Source organism: Oncorhynchus keta, unplaced genomic scaffold (genome assembly GCF_023373465.1).
Source record: "Oncorhynchus keta strain PuntledgeMale-10-30-2019 unplaced genomic scaffold, Oket_V2 Un_contig_7594_pilon_pilon, whole genome shotgun sequence".
In the NCBI taxonomy this organism is placed as follows: Eukaryota; Metazoa; Chordata; class Actinopteri; order Salmoniformes; family Salmonidae; genus Oncorhynchus; species Oncorhynchus keta.
This window is the reverse complement of record NW_026289551.1, coordinates 70776-90595: the sequence shown is the minus strand read 5'-3', so window position 1 is coordinate 90595 and position 19820 is coordinate 70776. Positions and strand designations below refer to the sequence as shown.

General features: G+C 49.1%; 1 protein-coding gene and 1 long non-coding RNA gene across 2 annotated transcripts in view; both read left to right on the top strand.

Annotated features, from left to right (window-relative positions):
- LOC127926439 (aryl hydrocarbon receptor nuclear translocator 2-like) overlaps positions 1 to 19820 on the top strand; it is a 143567-nt gene that overhangs the window by 82801 nt on the left and 40946 nt on the right. Inside the window, 1 exon segment of the mRNA XM_052511846.1 lies at positions 15824 to 15975. Within this exon segment, the coding sequence (XP_052367806.1) occupies positions 15824 to 15975 (152 nt within the window).
- Positions 13484 to 15817, top strand: LOC127926442 (uncharacterized). Its single transcript, XR_008124166.1, has 4 exons — positions 13484 to 13539; positions 13607 to 13651; positions 13863 to 13936; positions 15285 to 15817. It is a non-coding gene; the product is annotated as an uncharacterized LOC127926442 (long non-coding RNA).

Here is a 19820-nt window from a genome sequence, read left to right as displayed (position 1 = left end):
CAGTCACATTATTTTACATCATGAAGCTGACCGTAGTTCCCCAGAACAGTTGAGCCAGTCACATTATTTTACATCATGAAGCTGACCATAGTTCCCCAGAACAGTTGAGCCAGTCACATTATTTTACATCATGAAGCTGACCAGTAGTCCCCCAGAACAGTTGAGCCAGTCACATTATTTTACATCATGAAGCTGACCGTAGTTCCCCAGAACAGTTGAGCCAGTCACATTATTTTACATCATGAAGCTGACCGTAGTTCCCCAGAACAGTTGAGCCAGTCACATTATTTTACATCATGAAGCTGACCGTAGTCCCCAGAACAGTTGAGCCAGTCACATTATTTTACATCATGAAGCTGACCGTAGTCCCCCAGAACAGTTGAGCCAGTCACATTATTTTACATCATGAAGCTGACCGTAGTCCCCCAGAACAGTTGAGCCAGTCACATTATTTTACATCATGAAGCTGACCATAGTCCCCAGAACAGTTGAGCCAGTCACATTATTTTACATCATGAAGCTGACCGTAGTTCCCCAGAACAGTTGAGCCAGTCACATTATTTTACATCATGAAGCTGACCGTAGTCCCCCAGAACAGTTGAGCCAGTCACATTATTTTACATCATGAAGCTGACCATAGTCCCCCAGAACAGTTGAGCCAGTCACATTATTTTACATCATGAAGCTGACCATAGTTCCCCAGAACAGTTGAGCCAGTCACATTATTTTACATCATGAAGCTGACCATAGTTCCCCCAGAACAGTTGAGCCAGTCACATTATTTTACATCATGAAGCTGACCATAGTTCCCCAGAACAGTTGAGCCAGTCACATTATTTTACATCATGAAGCTGACCATAGTTCCCCAGAACAGTTGAGCCAGTCACATTATTTTACATCATGAAGCTGACCATAGTTCCCCAGAACAGTTGAGCCAGTCACATTATTTTACATCATGAAGCTGACCATAGTTCCCAGAACAGTTGAGCCAGTCACATTATTTTACATCATGAAGCTGACCGTAGTTCCCCAGAACAGTTGAGCCAGTCACATTATTTTACATCATGAAGCTGACCATAGTTCCCCAGAACAGTTGAGCCAGTCACATTATTTTACATCATGAAGCTGACCGTAGTCCCCCAGAACAGTTGAGCCAGTCACATTATTTTACATCATGAAGCTGACCGTAGTCCCCCAGAACAGTTGAGCCAGTCACATTATTTTACATCATGAAGCTGACCGTAGTCCCCCAGAACAGTTGAGCCAGTCACATTATTTTACATCATGAAGCTGACCGTAGTTCCCCAGAACAGTTGAGCCAGTCACATTATTTTACATCATGAAGCTGACCGTAGTTCCCCAGAACAGTTGAGCCAGTCACATTATTTTACATCATGAAGCTGACCGTAGTTCCCCAGAACAGTTGAGCCAGTCACATTATTTTACATCATGAAGCTGACCGTAGTTCCCCAGAACAGTTGAGCCAGTCACATTATTTTACATCATGAAGCTGACCGTAGTCCCCCAGAACAGTTGAGCCAGTCACATTATTTTACATCATGAAGCTGACCGTAGTTCCCCAGAACAGTTGAGCCAGTCACATTATTTTACATCATGAAGCTGACCATAGTTCCCCAGAACAGTTGAGCCAGTCACATTATTTTACATCATGAAGCTGACCGTAGTCCCCCAGAACAGTTGAGCCAGTCACATTATTTTACATCATGAAGCTGACCATAGTTCCCCAGAACAGTTGAGCCAGTCACATTATTTTACATCATGAAGCTGACCATAGTTCCCCAGAACAGTTGAGCCAGTCACATTATTTTACATCATGAAGCTGACCGTAGTCCCCCAGAACAGTTGAGCCAGTCACATTATTTTACATCATGAAGCTGACCGTAGTCCCCCAGAACAGTTGAGCCAGTCACATTATTTTACATCATGAAGCTGACCGTAGTCCCCCAGAACAGTTGAGCCAGTCACATTATTTTACATCATGAAGCTGACCATAGTTCCCCAGAACAGTTGAGCCAGTCACATTATTTTACATCATGAAGCTGACCGTAGTCCCCCAGAACAGTTGAGCCAGTCACATTATTTTACATCATGAAGCTGACCATAGTCCCCCAGAACAGTTGAGCCAGTCACATTATTTTACATCATGAAGCTGACCGTAGTTCCCCAGAACAGTTGAGCCAGTCACATTATTTTACATCATGAAGCTGACCGTAGTTCCCCAGAACAGTTGAGCCAGTCACATTATTTTACATCATGAAGCTGACCATAGTTCCCCAGAACAGTTGAGCCAGTCACATTATTTTACATCATGAAGCTGACCGTAGACCCCAGAACAGTTGAGCCAGTCACATTATTTTACATCATGAAGCTGACCATAGACCCCCAGAACAGTTGAGCCAGTCACATTATTTTACATCATGAAGCTGACCGTAGTTCCCCAGAACAGTTGAGCCAGTCACATTATTTTACATCATGAAGCTGACCATAGACCCCCAGAACAGTTGAGCCAGTCACATTATTTTACATCATGAAGCTGACCATAGACCCCCAGAACAGTTGAGCCAGTCACATTATTTTACATCATGAAGCTGACCGTAGTTCCCCAGAACAGTTGAGCCAGTCACATTATTTTACATCATGAAGCTGACCATAGACCCCCAGAACAGTTGAGCCAGTCACATTATTTTACATCATGAAGCTGACCGTAGTCCCCAGAACAGTTGAGCCAGTCACATTATTTTACATCATGAAGCTGACCGTAGTCCCCCAGAACAGTTGAGCCAGTCACATTATTTTACATCATGAAGCTGACCGTAGTCCCCCAGAACAGTTGAGCCAGTCACATTATTTTACATCATGAAGCTGACCATAGTTCCCCAGAACAGTTGAGCCAGTCACATTATTTTACATCATGAAGCTGACCCTAGTTCCCCAGAACAGTTGAGCCAGTCACATTATTTTACATCATGAAGCTGACCGTAGTTCCCCAGAACAGTTGAGCCAGTCACATTATTTTACATCATGAAGCTGACCGTAGTCCCCCAGAACAGTTGAGCCAGTCACATTATTTTACATCATGAAGCTGACCGTAGTTCCCCAGAACAGTTGAGCCAGTCACATTATTTTACATCATGAAGCTGACCGTAATCCCCCAGAACAGTTGAGCCAGTCACATTATTTTACATCATGAAGCTGACCATAGTTCCCCAGAACAGTTGAGCCAGTCACATTATTTTACATCATGAAGCTGACCGTAATCCCCCAGAACAGTTGAGCCAGTCACATTATTTTACATCATGAAGCTGACCATAGTTCCCCAGAACAGTTGAGCCAGTCACATTATTTTACATCATGAAGCTGACCATAGTCCCCAGAACAGTTGAGCCAGTCACATTATTTTACATCATGAAGCTGACCATAGTTCCCCAGAACAGTTGAGCCAGTCACATTATTTTACATCATGAAGCTGACCGTAGTTCCCCAGAACAGTTGAGCCAGTCACATTATTTTACATCATGAAGCTGACCATAGTTCCCCAGAACAGTTGAGCCAGTCACATTATTTTACATCATGAAGCTGACCGTAGTTCCCCAGAACAGTTGAGCCAGTCACATTATTTTACATCATGAAGCTGACCGTAGTTCCCCAGAACAGTTGAGCCAGTCACATTATTTTACATCATGAAGCTGACCGTAGTTCCCCAGAACAGTTGAGCCAGTCACATTATTTTACATCATGAAGCTGACCATAGTTCCCCAGAACAGTTGAGCCAGTCACATTATTTTACATCATGAAGCTGACCGTAGTTCCCCAGAACAGTTGAGCCAGTCACATTATTTTACATCATGAAGCTGACCGTAGTTCCCCAGAACAGTTGAGCCAGTCACATTATTTTACATCATGAAGCTGACCATAGTTCCCCAGAACAGTTGAGCCAGTCACATTATTTTACATCATTTAAGCTGACCTCATGAACAGCTGACCACATCATGAAGCTCATTTTTTTACATCATCAGAAGCTGACCGTAGTCATACCCTTAGAACAGTTGAACAGCCACTTGCATCTAAATCTTGTTGACCGGTCAGAAGGATTATTTATTTTACCCATATCCTGAGGTATTCCTTGAAGAGTTGGGCCAGTTTCAGGTATTTTACATCATGAAGGTGGTGATTGACTTCCACCAGAACAGTTGAGCCAGTCACATTATTTTACATCATGAAGCTGACCGTAGTCCCCCAGAACAGTTGAGCCAGTCACATTATTTTACATCATGAAGCTGACCGTAGTTCCCCAGAACAGTTGAGCCAGTCACATTATTTTACATCATGAAGCTGACCGTAGTTCCCCAGAACAGTTGAGCCAGTCACATTATTTTACATCATGAAGCTGACCATAGTTCCCCAGAACAGTTGAGCCAGTCACATTATTTTACATCATGAAGCTGACCATAGTTCCCCAGAACAGTTGAGCCAGTCACATTATTTTACATCATGAAGCTGACCATAGTTCCCCAGAACAGTTGAGCCAGTCACATTATTTTACATCATGAAGCTGACCATAGTCCCCCAGAACAGTTGAGCCAGTCACATTATTTTACATCATGAAGCTGACCGTAGTCCCCAGAACAGTTGAGCCAGTCACATTATTTTACATCATGAAGCTGACCATAGTCCCCCAGAACAGTTGAGACAGTCACATTATTTTACATCATGAAGCTGACCATAGACCCCCAGAACAGTTGAGCCAGTCACATTATTTTACATCATGAAGCTGACCATAGTTCCCCAGAACAGTTGAGCCAGTCACATTATTTTACATCATGAAGCTGACCGTAGTCCCCCAGAACAGTTGAGCCAGTCACATTATTTTACATCATGAAGCTGACCGTAGTTCCCCAGAACAGTTGAGCCAGTCACATTATTTTACATCATGAAGCTGACCGTAGTCCCCCAGAACAGTTGAGCCAGTCACATTATTTTACATCATGAAGCTGACCGTAGTTCCCCAGAACAGTTGAGCCAGTCACATGTTTGTAAATAAACGGGAGAAAGCAGGAGCAAGTGATTCCAGCTGTGTATTGACTGGGGTTGCGTTGTCTTTCAATATAAAAGTGATCAGTGTTAGCAGTTGATGTTACTCTTCAACCCCAAAGCAAATCAAGGGGAGAAACAGGTTTATTCAAAGAGAACAAATAAAGTTGTTATGCTAGGAAGTAAATGGTAGATGTTCATTCTTCCCTGTTTCTCCACAGAGCAAAGAGACAGGATGTCATTTATAACCCAACCCGTAGCCTGTGGTTGACCAATTAGAATTCATAGCAGTAAAATTGGGCCAATGGTCAAATAACAAGTATCCTGTTTCAGGCTCAATGAATAGTCCATTTGGACCAATGAGAACTTGCCACAGCTATAAGTCCAGGACTGAAACCCCTACAAAGATTCTGAACAGATGTTGAAATGAAAAACAACTATTACCATGATCGTTAATTCCCTATTGACTTTTAGTCCTCTGCGTTTGTGTATTTTCTGAAAATATCATTACATCAGGGACTTGCAACTATAGTTTTGGCAGAAAATAGCTTCATTTTCATCAGTTGACAACAGAAGTGCAACACTATTTGGCTGGCAGCCACACAAGTAAATGAGCATAAAATGCAACAGCTAAAACTATGCATGGCCATCATATTTATAATGTTTATTATAGAAAGAATGTAGCCAGCTACATTTCCTAATCTTGCATTTTACCGGAGAAAAGAAAAGTAGCTCCACATCAGTCAGAGTGCTGTCTGCTGATAGAATGATGGAGAAAAGTAGCTACACATCAGTCAGAGTGCTGTCTGCTGATAGAATGATGGACAACAGTAGCTCCACATCAGAGTGCTGTCTGCTGATAGAATGATGGAGAACAATAGCTCCACATCAGAGTGCTGTCTGCTGATAGAATGATGGACAATAGTAGCTCCACATCAGAGTGCTGTCTGCTGATAGAATGATGGACAACAGTAGCTCCACATCAGAGTGCTGTTTGCTGATAGAATGATGGAGAAAAGTAGCTCCACATCAGAGTGCTGTCTGCTGATATAATGATGGAGAACAGTAGCTCTCCATCAGTCAGAGTGCTGTCTGCTGATAGAATGATGGAGAACAGTAGCTCCACATCAGTCAGAGTGCTGTCTGCTGATATAATGATGGAGAACAGTAGCTCCACATCAGTCAGAGTGCTGTCTGCTGATATAATGATGGAGAACAGTAGCTCCACATCAGTCAGAGTGCTGTCTGCTGATATAATGATGGAGAACAGTAGCTCCACATCAGTCAGAGTGCTGTCTGCTGATATAATGATGGAGAACAGTAGCTCCACATCAGTCAGAGTGCTGTCTGCTGATATAATGATGGAGAACAGTAGCTCCACATCAGTCAGAGTGCTGTCTGCTGATATAATGATGGAGAACAGTAGCTCCACATCAGTCAGAGTGCTGTCTGCTGATATAATGATGGAGAACAGTAGCTCTCCATCAGTCAGAGTGCTGTCTGCTGATATAATGATGGAGAACAGTAGCTCCACATCAGAGTGCTGTCTGCTGATATAATGATGGAGAACAGTAGCTCCACATCAGAGTGCTGTCTGCTGATATAATGATGGAGAACAGTAGCTACACATCAGTCAGAGTGCTGTCTGCTGATATAATGATGGAGAACAGTAGCTCCACATCAGTCAGAGTGCTGTCTGCTGATAGAATGATGGAGAACAGTAGCTCCACATCAGTCAGAGTGCTGTCTGCTGATATAATGATGGAGAACAGTAGCTCCACATCAGAGTGCTGTCTGCTGATATAATGATGGAGAACAGTAGCTCCACATCAGTCAGAGTGCTGTCTGCTGATATAATGATGGAGAACAGTAGCTCCACATCAGTCAGAGTGCTGTCTGCTGATATAATGATGGAGAACAGTAGCTCCACATCAGTCAGAGTGCTGTCTGCTGATAGAATGATGGAGAACAGTAGCTCCACATCAGAGTGCTGTCTGCTGATATAATGATGGAGAACAGTAGCTACACATCAGTCAGAGTGCTGTCTGCTGATATAATGATGGAGAACAGTAGCTCCACATCAGAGTGCTGTCTGCTGATATAATGATGGAGAACAGTAGCTACACATCAGTCAGAGTGCTGTCTGCTGATATAATGATGGAGAACAGTAGCTCCACATCAGTCAGAGTGCTGTCTGCTGATAGAATGATGGAGAACAGTAGCTCCACATCAGTCAGAGTGCTGTCTGCTGATAGAATGATGGAGAACAGTAGCTCCACATCAGTCAGAGTGCTGTCTGCTGATAGAATGATGGAGAACAGTAGCTCCACATCAGTCAGAGTGCTGTCTGCTGATTGAATGCCTGTTGGTGAATTCTCATCCCAGTGGAGAAGTACAGCTGAGCAGAAATGCCGAGCAGAAATGACAATAAGAAACATTTTAGATCTGCGTTTACAAAACACAGCAAGATATTACTTTTCAGTTTCATGCACCTGTGTGGCTCAGCTGGTAGAACATGGCGCTTGCAACACGAGGGTTGTGGGTTCGATTCCCACGGGGGACCAGTATGAAAAAAGTATGAACATTTATAGAGCGTCTGCTAAATGACAAAAATGTCAATATATTTTTCCTGTGTGAAAAATTAAGAAATCTTTGTTAACCTATGTTTAACTTGCTTGTTATCTAAGTATTTGGCTGAGTAAAATAAGGTGATGGAGCATCATAATGTGAACAAAGAGGTTGAATTTCAACAGAGAAGTTTAATTACGCTGTCTGGCAGTAAAACCTTTGTCTTCCTGTCACACGCCAGTGGTTCCACTGAGGTCCTCTTCTGACCCTGTCACCCTGAGGTGAAACGGGAGGCGCTCTTTAATTAAACACCAGTAGTCTGTCATTATGGTTGAATTAGACTGAGTAGAACCAACAGAACAGACAGCCTGTTAGAACAGACAGCCCATGTTCACTACTCCTGACCAGGGCCCATGTCCACTACTTCTGACCAGGGCCCATGTCCACTACTCCTGACCAGGGCCCATGTTCACTACTCCTGACCAGGGCCCATGTTCACTACTCCTGACCAGGGCCCATGTCCACTACTCCTGACCAGGGCCCATGCCTACTACTCCTGACCAGGGCCCATGTCCACTACTTCTGACCAGGGCCCATGTCCACTACTTCTGACCAGGGCCCATGTCCACTACTCCTGACCAGGGCCCATGTCCACTACTCCTGACCAGGGTCCATGTCCACTACTCCTGACCAGGGTCCATGTTCACTACTCCTGACCAGGGTCCATGTCCACTACTTCTGACCAGGGCCCATGTTCACTACTTCTGACCAGGGCCCATGTCCACTACTTCTGACCAGGGTCCATGTTCACTACTCCTGACCAGGGTCCATGTCCACTACTCCTGACCAGGGTCCATGTTCACTACTCCTGACCAGGGTCCATGTCCACTACTTCTGACCAGGGCCCATGTTCACTACTTCTGACCAGGCCCATGTCCACTACTCCTGACCAGGGCCCATGTTCACTACTCCTGACCAGGGCCAATGTTCACTACTCCTGACCAGGGTCCATGTTCACTACTCCTGACCAGGGCCCATGTCCACTACTTCTGACCCGGGCCCATGTCCACTACTTCAGACCAGGGTCCATGTTCACTACTCCTGACCAGGGCCCATGTTCACTACTCCTGGGTCCATGTTCACTACTCCTGACCAGTGTCCATGTCCACTACTTCTGACCAGGGCCCATGTTCACTACTACTGACCAGGGTCCATGTTCACTACTCCTGACCAGTGTCCATGTCCACTACTTCTGACCAGGGCCATGTTCACTACTTCTGACCAGGGCCCATGTTCACTACTTCTGACCAGGGTCCATGTTCACTACTTCTGACCAGTGTCCATGTCCACTACTTCTGACCAGGGCCCATGTTCACTACTACTGACCAGGGTCCATGTCCACTACTTCTGACCAGGGCCCATGTTCACTACTACTGACCAGGGTCCATGTTCACTACTCCTGACTAAGGTCGATGTCCACTACTTCTGACCCGGGCCCATGTCCACTACTTCTGACCAGGGCCCATGTTCACTACTTCTGACCAGGGTCCATGTTCACTACTTCTGACCAGGGCCCATGTTCACTACTTCTGACCAGGGTCCATGTTCACTACTCCTGACCAGGGCCCATGTCCACTACTCCTGACCAGGGTCCATGTCCACTACTTCTGACCAGGGTCCATGTTCACTACTCCTGACCAGGGCCCATGTTCACTACTTCTGACCAGGGTCCATGTTCACTACTCCTGACCAGGGCCCATGTTCACTACTTCTGACCAGGGTCCATGTTCACTACTACTGACCAGGGTCCATGTCCACTACTTCTGACCAGGGTCCATGTTCACTACTCCTGACCCGGGCCCATGTCCACTACTCCTGACTAAGGTCGATGTCCACTACTTCTGACCCGGGCCCATGGGGAGAACCTGGGAAATTGGGGAAAGTTACTGGAATTTTCCAACCCTAGTTAACCTGTAAATGAAGCTATCAAAAACATGCTCTTTCTCAGGGGGGAGTTTCCACCAAACCATCAAGATCATAGTTAGCATTGAGAACATTGTTCATCCATTACCTACCGACGGACTTAATAAGATTCTAAAAGACACTCAATAACCCACCTGGGGAATTAATGGTCATAAATCCAGTGCCTTCGTCTGCCTAGTCTAAAGCCTGGAGCCATGCCAAGGACTGGCAGACAGGCCAATACTATTGGCCAATCTGTAATGGTTTAAGATGTGCTCTGTCAGCAGCTGACAGGAACACACTGCAGGGTCCTGTTCAGAAGGATGAAACGTTCACAACGTCGTGGATAGAAATGTAAGGAGTAGAGCAAACCCTATTGCCCTATCCTAATAAACTGGACTGACGGATCTGTTCTACATGATATATTTCTATCTGAGCGCCCAGGTGTGTGTCCTCTGCGTTGCGGTTCAGCGTGTCTGCCAGGGGAGTGTCGTGTACTGAACACCAGCAATGAGGTGAAAGGTGAAATATCAACGTGTATGTGTGAGAGAGACTATCCTTGAGGAATGTTTTGTTAGGGCAATATTATTTTACATTCCTTCCAGGGAACAGAAACCCCACACACACTTACCTTACCTTACCCACACACCTTACCTTACCCACACACATATACAGAGAGACAGACAGGTAGCGACAGGCAGACAGACAGGTAGTGTCAGACAGACATACAGACAGACAGGTGGCGCCAGACAGGCAGACACAGGTAGTGCCAGACAGGTAGCGCCAGACAGACAGGCACACAGGTAGCGCCAGACAGACATAGGTAGCGCGAGAGAGACGGACAGACACAGGCAGCGCGAGAGAGATGCAGGTAGCGAGACAGACGGACAGGTAAAGGGACAGGTAGAGAGAGCGAGACGGACAGGTAGAGAGACAGGCGGACAGGTAAAGTGACAGGTAGAGAGACAGACGGACAGGTAAAGGGACAGGTAGAGAGAGCGAGACGGACAGGTAGAGAGACAGGCGGACAGGTAATGGGTCAGGTAGAGAGACAGACGGACAGGTAAAGGGACAGGTAGAGAGAGCGAGACGGACAGGTAAAGGGACAGGTAGAGAGAGCGAGACGGACAGGTAGCGAGACAGACGGACAGGTAAAGGGACAGGTAGAGAGAGCGAGACGGACAGGTAGAGAGACAGGCGGACAGGTAAAGTGACAGGTAGAGAGAGACGGACAAGTCAAGGGAGACAGACGGACAGGTAGAGAGACAGAGGGACAGGTAAAAGGGACAGGTAGAGAGAGGGAGAGAGAGATGGACAGGTAAAGGGACAGGTAGAGAGACAGAGGGACAGGTAAAAGGGACAGGTAGAGAGAGGGAGAGAGAGATGGACAGGTAAAGGGACAGGTAGAGAGACGCTGGTACCTTTGTGTTCAGGTATTGACAGTCCAATAGCTTTGGCGTGTCAGCTTTGATTGGTTTGTATGCGATTGACTTTTGTGCAACACAGTTTTTCTTGGCAGAAAACCATTTTTGTTTTCCCAGCCTACTCACTGTTAATTCATTTAAAATCCTCAGAGGCAGGTAATGACATACACACACACACGTAGCGTGTAGGAACCACTCCAGCTCAGATAATGAAAGATTGAGAGATAGAGATAAGGGTTGTAAGTATTTTTCACTCAAATGCACTTTGTTCTCTTGCACACCATCTCTACCTTGCTCCCTCTCTCTCTCCCCTCTCTCCTGCTCTCTTTCTCTCCCTTCCCCTCACCTCCTCTCTCCTGCACTCTTTCTCTCCCTTCCCCTCACCTCCTCTCTCTCTCTCCCCTCTCTCTCCTGCTCTCTTTCTCTCCCTTCCCCTCACCTCCTCTCTCTCCCCTCTCTCCTGCTCTCTTTCTCTCCCTTCCCCTCACCTCCTCTCCTCTCTCCTGCTCTCTTTCTCTCCCTTCCCCTCACCTCCTCTCTCTCTCCCCTCTCTCCTGCTCTCTTTCTCTCCCTTCCCCTCACCTCCTCTCTCTCTCTCCCCTCTCTCCTGCACTCTCTCTCCCTTCCCCTCACCTCCTCTCTCTCCTGCTCTCTTTCTCTCCCTTCCCCTCACCTCCTCTCTCTCTCCCCTCTCTCCTGCTCTTTCGCTCCCTTCCCCTCACCTCCTCTCGCTCTCCCCTCTCTCCTACTCTCTTTCTCTCCCTTCCCCTCACCTCCTCTCTCTCTCTCTCTATCTCTCTCTCTCTCTCCCCTCTCTCCTGCTCTCTTTCTCTCCCTTCCCCTCACCTCCTCTCTCTCTCCCCTCTCTCCTGCTCTCTTTCTCTCTCTCTCCCCTCTCCTGCACTCTTTCTGTCCCTTCCCCTCACCTCCTCTCTCTCCTGCTCTCTTTCTCTCCCTTCCCCTCACCTCCTCTCTCTCCCCTCTCTCCTGCTCTTTCGCTCCCTTCCCCTCACCTCCTCTCCCTCTCTCCCTCTCTCTCTCTGTCTCCCCCTCTCTGTTTCTCTCCCTATCTCTCTCTCTGTCTCCCCCTCTCTCTCTCTTTCTCTCCCTTCCCCTCACCTCCTCTCTCTCTCCCCTCTCTCTTGCTCTCTTTATCTCCCTTCCCCTCCTCTCTCTCCCCTCTCTCCTGCTCTCTTTCTCTCCCTTCCCCTCTCTCCTGCTCTCTTTCTCTCCCTTCCCCTCACCTGCTCTCTCCCTCCCCTCTCTCCTGCTCTTTCGCTCCCTTCCCCTCACCTCCTCTCTCTCTCTCCCCTCTCTCCTGCTCTCTCTCCCTTCCCCTCACCTCCTCTCTCTCTCCCCTCTCTCCTGCTCTCTTTCTCTCCCTTCCCCTCACCTCCTCTCTACCTCCTGTCTCTCTCTATGTAGTTATCAGCCCAGCCTCAGTCGCTGACAGTAGAGTAGAAGTATTGGGATAATTGGTGGTCCGCCTTACCAGCTGCGTCCCAGATGGCGCCCTATTCCCTTTATAGTGCACTACGTGCTCTGGTCTGAAGTAGTGCATTAAGTAGGGAATATAGTGCCATTTGGGGCGCACCCTCTGGGCTGTAGCCCCGTCCTGCCCTGGCCTTTCACTTCCTGGGATAATCTCTCATACAGGTAATCATGACCTAGAAGACACAAACACACACACGCACAAAAACAGAGATACAAACCAGCACGGACACACACTTTCCAGTGTCTCTGTAGGTGAATCTCACATCACTTTCAGTTCCATACACACAGTGTACTGCTTAGCCCCAGGCTCAGGACAGCAGTGGTGCAGTACATAGGGAATTTGCTGCCAGGAACGACAGACTGCTCCACTGTCTCTTCCTGTTACCGAGGTCACAGGTCATACATTCTGACCAATAGGATGCTCACTCCCTCCCTAGCCCATGTTTAAACAATGAGATATGCTCTGAATAAAAGGTGCGGACGAAACGCGGCTAATCCACATTTGCTCAAGTCAATAAGGAAATTGTGCCTTTTCCTCAAAATTAGATGACATTTCTTCTCCCGCTGTTGTTTAGCTGGTGGTGCCCTCTGTGTGAAAGGAACACCACTCGTCCATGTCTCTGAGATTGTCCACAGAGCTTTCATTATGAATGGCCATTTCAGATCCCCTAACTGAAAGACATTTTGCATTAAGATGCAAAGCATCCCCACCCTATGGTAGGAGAGGTATGGGTGGGGAGATTAGACTGGTATGGTAGGAGAGGTATGGGTGGGGAGATTAGACTGGTATGGTAGGAGAGGTATGGGTGGGGAGATTAGACTGGTAGGAGAGGTATGGGTGGGGAGATTAGACTGGTATGGTAGGAGAGGTATGGGTGGGGAGATTAGACTGGTATGGTAGGAGAGGTATGGGTGGGGAGATTAGACTGGTATGGTAGGAGAGGTATGGGTGGGGAGATTAGATGGTAGGAGGGTATGGGTGGGGAGATTAGACTGGTATAGTAGGAGAGGTATGGGTGGGGAGATTAGACTGGTATAGGTGGTATGGTAGGAGAGGTGGGTGGGGAGATTAGAGGTATGGGGGTGGGGAGATTAGACTGGTATAGTAGGAGAGGTATGGGTGGGGAGATTAGACTGGTATAGTAGGAGAGGTATGGGTGGGGAGATTAGACTGGTATGGTAGGAGAGGTATGGGTGGGGAGATTAGACTGGTATAGTAGGAGAGGTATGGGTGGGGAGATTAGACTGGTATAGTAGGAGAGTAGATTAGAGGTATGGTAGGAGAGGTATGGGTGGGGAGATTAGACTGGTATAGTAGGAGAGGTATGGGTGGGGGTAGATTAGACTGGTATGGTAGGAGAGGTATGGGTGGGGAGATTAGACTGGTATAGTAGGAGAGGTATGGGTGGGGAGATTAGACTGGTATAGTAGGAGAGGTATGGGTGGGGAGATTAGACTGGTATGGTAGGAGAGGTATGGGTGGGGAGATTAGATTAGACTGGGTGGGGAGATTAGACTGGTATGGTAGGAGAGGTATGGGTGGGGAGATTAGACTGGTATGGTAGGAGAGGTATGGGTGGGGAGATTAGACTGGTATGTAGGAGAGGTATGGGTGGGGATTAGATTAGACTGGTATGGTAGGAGAGGTATGGGTGGGGAGATTAGACTGGTATAGTAGGAGGGTGGGGAGGACTATGGGTGGGGAGATTAGACTGGTATAGTAGGAGAGGTATGGGTGGGGAGATTAGACTGGTATGGTAGGAGAGGTATGGGTGGGGATTAGAGGTATAGTAGGAGAGGTATGGGTGGGGAGATTAGACTGGTATGGTAGGAGAGGTATGGGTGGGGAGATTAGACTGGTATGGTAGGAGAGGTATGGGTGGGGAGATTAGACTGGTATGGTAGGAGAGGTATGGGTGGGGAGATTAGACTGGTATGGGAGAGGTATGGGTGGGGAGATTAGACTGGTATGGTAGGAGAGGTATGGGTGGGGGGGAGATTAGACTGGTATAGTAGGAGAGGTATGGGTGGGGAGATTAGACTGGTATAGTAGGAGAGGTATGGGTGGGGAGATTAGACTGGTATGGTAGTAGAGGTATGGGTGGGGTAGGAGATTGGGGAGATTAGACTGGTATGGTAGGAGAGGGTGGGGAGATGGGTGGGAGATTAGTGGGGGAGATTAGTGGTATAGTAGGAGAGGTATGGGTGGGGAGATTAGACTGGTATAGTAGGAGAGGTATGGGTGGGGAGATTAGACTGGTATGGTAGGAGAGGTATGGGTGGGGAGATTAGACTGGTATAGTAGGAGAGGTATGGGTGGGGAGATTAGTACTGGTATGGTATAGTAGGAGAGGTATGGGTGGGGAGATTAGACTGGTATAGTAGGAGAGGTATGGGTGGGGAGATTAGACTGGTATAGTAGGAGAGGTATGGGTATGGGTGGGGAGATTAGACTGGTATGGTAGGAGAGGTATGGGTGGTGAGATTAGACTGGTATGGTAGGGTAGAGGTATGGGTGGGGGGGAGATTAGACTGGTATGGTAGGAGAGTTATGGGTGGGGAGATTAGACTGGTATAGTAGGAGAGGTATGGGTGGGGAGATTAGACTGGTATGGTAGGAGAGGTATGGGTGGGGGTAGATTAGACTGGTATAGTAGGAGAGGTATGGGTGGGGAGATTAGACTGGTATAGTAGGAGAGGTATGGGTGGGGAGATTAGACTGGTATGGTAGGAGAGTTGGTATGGGGAGAGGTATGGGGAGATTAGACTGGTATAGTAGGAGAGGTATGGGTGGTGAGATTAGACTGGTATGGTAGGAGAGGTATGGGTGGGGAGATTAGACTGGTATGGTAGGAGAGGTATGGGTGGGGAGATTAGACTGGTATGGTAGTAGAGGTATGGGTGGGGAGATTAGACTGATATAGTAGGAGAGGTATGGGTGGAACTGAAAAGCTAAAATCTTCTGAAGTCTACCTGATTTCCACGCTCCACACCCAGGATGGAGAAACTCTCCAGGAACACGTCAGTTTGACGCTGATGGATTAAAGCTGACCAATAAGAAATGAACCAGCCTTTTTTGTTGAGTTCTCCCAACTCCGTCCTGCCTCAAATGACTCCCTTTTCTTCTTTGTGAGAACATTAGTCTCTCTTCTCTGTTTCTCTCCGTCTCTGTAGTATGTGTTGACACCTCCACAAACACACACGCAAGGTTCCCCTTCCCTCCATTCTAGGTGGTCAGATTGTCTGTGATGTGTCTTATGTAACCTTTGTCCTCCCTCTCTCCTTCCCTCTCTCCTTCCCTCTCTCCTTCCCTCCCTCTCCAGGTGGTAAAGTTGAAAGGCCAGGTGCTGTCTGTAATGTACAGGTTTCGTATGAAGAACAGAGAGTGGATGTTAATCCGCACCAGCTCCTTCACCTTCCAGAACCCCTACTCCGATGAGATCGAGTACATCATCTGTACCAACACCAACGTCAAGTAGGTGGACGCACACACACGGACCGACGCGCGCACACACGGACCGACGCGCACACACGGACCGACGCGCACACACGGACCGACGCGCACACACAGAGATAGACACTGAGTAATAAATATACACGTGTGTGTAAATTGTTGACACATGTTTCACGTCCTGGGACAGAAATGGACCAGCGGAATGTTCTAGACCAGGGTTTCCCAAACTCGGTCCTGGGTGCACATTTGAGTTTTTTTGCCCTTGCGCTACACAGCAGATTTCAAATGATCAAAGCGTGATGATGAGTTGGAAAGATGTCTTCTTTAGAATGTGTTTCTATGTCCAAAGGAAATCCTCAATAGAAATACTGTGAAACTCCTGGCTGCTTTTTAACATCTTTGAGTGTTGTTCTCTCTGCATTTCTGGACTGGAATGACCCTACACACACCACGGACACTTCACTCATTGCTCTGGTTGTGAACACACAGTCACACACACACATGCACACACAGTGCTCGTGCCACCGGGACACACTGACTGACTATTAACACCAGTGTGCCAGCATACAGGTCTGCTGCCCCAGTCAGCCAGTCAGTCAGCCAGTCAGTCAGCCAGTCAGCCAGTCAGTCAGCCAGTCAGTCAGACAGTCAGCCAGCCAGTCAGTCAGTCAGTCAGTCAGCCAGTCAGCCAGTCAGTCCAGTCAGTCAGCCAGTCAGTCAGCCAGTCAGCCAGTCAGCAGACAGTCAGTCAGTCAGTCAGCCAGTCAGTCAGCCAGTCAGTCAGTCAGCCAGCCAGTCAGTCAGCCAGCCAGTCAGTCAGCCAGTCAGTCAGCCAGTCAGCCAGTCAGCCAGCCAGTCAGCCAGCCAGTCAGTCAGCCAGTCAGTCAGCCAGTCAGTCAGTCATAATATTGACAGTACATGGCGTTGGAATGGTAGCAGTGTGTTTTACTACCAGCTGTTAAAGGTTCAGTATGGAGGATAATATTAACAGTGTTTTATTGATTCACGCCATGTTAATAAGGTGTTAAATTAAACATTTAAGGAAAGTATGTGTGTGTGTGGAACTTGGCCCATTTTCCGTTCTCTAAACAGTGTGTTTTGTAGGAAGACAGGTTCCAGGTTGTGTTTGTTTTGGTCCCTCAGGTTCCACAAAACTGTTGGTTGGACTCTGGGCTACAATGGAGGATATAGCCAGAACTGGGAGTACTGATCTAGGATCAGATTCCTCTATCCATGTGTTTTTATTCGCTGTGATCTAAAAGGTTAAACTGATCCTAAGTCAGCACTCCTACTCTGAGACGCTCAATACATAATGTCCCCATTGAATTTGTGCTGTGACCAGAACTCCAGTCTTAAAAGCCTTCAGAGTTTTCTTCTGGTCCACAATGATGTGCATACCAATGTCTTTAGCCACAGCCTTTAACCACAGCCTTTAGCCATCAGCCTTTAGCCATCAGCCTTTAGCCATCAGCCTTTAACCATCAGCCTTTAACCACAGCCTTTAGCCATCAGCCTTTAGCCATCAGCCTTTAGCCATCAGCCTTTAGCCACAGCCTTTAACCACAGCCTTTAGCCGCAGCCTTTAACCATCAGCCTTTAGCCATCAGCCTTTAGCCACAGCCTTTAACCACAGCCTTTAGCCACAGCCTTTAGCCACAGCCTTTAGCCATCAGCCTTTAGCCATCAGCCTTTAGCCACAGCCTTTAGCCACAGCCTTTAACCATCAGCCTTTAGCCATCAGCCTTTAGCCATCAGCCTTTAGCCATCAGCCTAGAAGGACTAGAGTGACCAGTTATAATATCCCCTCTGGCTGTAGCAGGCCCAGTTATCCCCTCTAGCTGTAGCAGGCCCAGTTATCCCCTCTGGCTGTAGCAGGCCCAGTTATCCCCTCTGGCTGCAGCAGGCCCAGTTATCCCCTCTGGCTGTAGCAGGCCCAGTTATCCCCTCTAGCTGGTGCAGGCCCCAGTTATCCCCTCTAGCTGGTGCAGGCCCAGTTATCCCCTCTAGCTGGTGCAGGCCCCAGTTATCCCCTCTAGCTGGTGCAGGCCCAGTTATCCCCTCTAGCTGGTGCAGGCCCCAGTTATCCCCTCTAGCTGGTGCAGGTCCAGTTATCCCCTCTAGCTGGTGCAGGCCCCAGTTATCCCCACTAGCTGGTGCAGGCCCAGTTATCCCCTCTGGCTGGTGCAGGCCCAGTTATCCCCCCTGGCTGGTGCAGGCCCAGTTATCGCCCCTGGCTGGTGCAGGCCCAGTTATCCCCTCTAGCTGGTGCAGGCCCAGTTATCCCCTCTGGCTATAGCAGGCCCAGTTATCCCCTCTAGCTGGTGCAGGCCCAGTTATCCCCCCTGGCTGGTGCAGGCCCAGTTATCCCCTCTAGCTGGTGCAGGCCCAGTTATCCCCTCTGGCTGGTGCAGGCCCAGTTATCCCCTCTGGCTGGTGCAGGCCCAGTTATCCCCCCTGGCTGGTGCAGGCCCAGTTATCCTCCCTGGCTGGTGCAGGCCAAGTTATCCCCTCTGGCTGGTGCAGGCCCAGTTATCCCCTCTGGCTGGTGCAGGCCCAGTTATCCGCTCTGGCTGGTGCAGGCCCAGTTATCCCCTCTGGCTGGTGCAGGCCCAGTTATCCCCTCTGGCTGGTGCAGGCCCAGTTATCCCCTCTGGCTGGTGCAGGCCCAGTTATCCCCTCTGGCTGGTGCAGGCCCAGTTATCCCCTCTGGCTGGTGCAGGCCCAGTTATCCCCTCTGGCTGTAGCAGGCCCAGTTATCCCCTCTGGCTGGTGCAGGCCCAGTTATCCCCCCTGGCTGGTGCAGGCCCAGTTATCCCCTCTGGCTGGTGCAGGCCCAGTTATCCCCTCTGGCTGGTGCAGGCCCAGTTATCCCCTCTGGCTGGTGCAGGCCCAGTTATCCCCTCTGGCTGGTGCAGGCCCAGTTATCCCCTCTGGCTGGTGCAGGCCCAGTTATCCCCTCTGGCTGGTGCAGGCCCAGTTATCCCCTCTGGCTGGTGCAGGCCCAGTTATCCCCTCTGGCTGGTGCAGGCCCCAGTTATCCCCTCTAGCTGGTGCAGGCCCAGTTATCCCCCTGGCTGGTGCAGGCCCAGTTATCCCCTGGCTGGTGCAGGCCCAGTTATCCCCTCTGGCTGGTGCAGGCCCAGTTATCCCCCTGGCTGGTGCAGGCCCAGTTATCCGCTCTGGCTGGTGCAGGCCCAGTTATCCCCTCTGGCTGGTGCAGGCCCAGTTATCCCCTCTGGCTGGTGCAGGCCCAGTTATCCCCTCTGGCTGGTGCAGGCCCAGTTATCCCCTCTGGCTGGTGCAGGCCCAGTTATCCCCTCTGGCTGGTGCAGGCCCAGTTATCCCCCTGGCTGGTGCAGGCCCAGTTATCCTCCCTGGCTGGTGCAGGCCCAGTTATCCCCTCTGGCTGGTGCAGGCCCAGTTATCCCCCTGGCTGGTGCAGGCCCAGTTATCCCCTCTGGCTGGTGCAGGCCCAGTTATCCCCTCTGGCTGGTGCAGGCCCAGTTATCCCCTCTGGCTGGTGCAGGCCCAGTTATCCCCTCTGGCTGGTGCAGGCCCAGTTATCCCCTCTGGCTGGTGCAGGCCCAGTTATCCCCTCTGGCTGGTGCAGGCCCAGTTATCCCCTCTGGCTGGTGCAGGCCCAGTTATCCCCTCTGGCTGTAGCAGGCCCAGTTATCCCCTCTGGCTGGTGCAGGCCCAGTTATCCCCTTCTGGCTGGTGCAGGCCAAGTTATCCCTTCTGGCTGGTGCAGGCCCAGTTATCCGCTCTGGCTGGTGCAGGCCCAGTTATCCGCTCTGGCTGGTGCAGGCCCAGTTATCCCCTCTGGCTGGTGCAGGCCCAGTTATCCCCTCTGGCTGGTGCAGGCC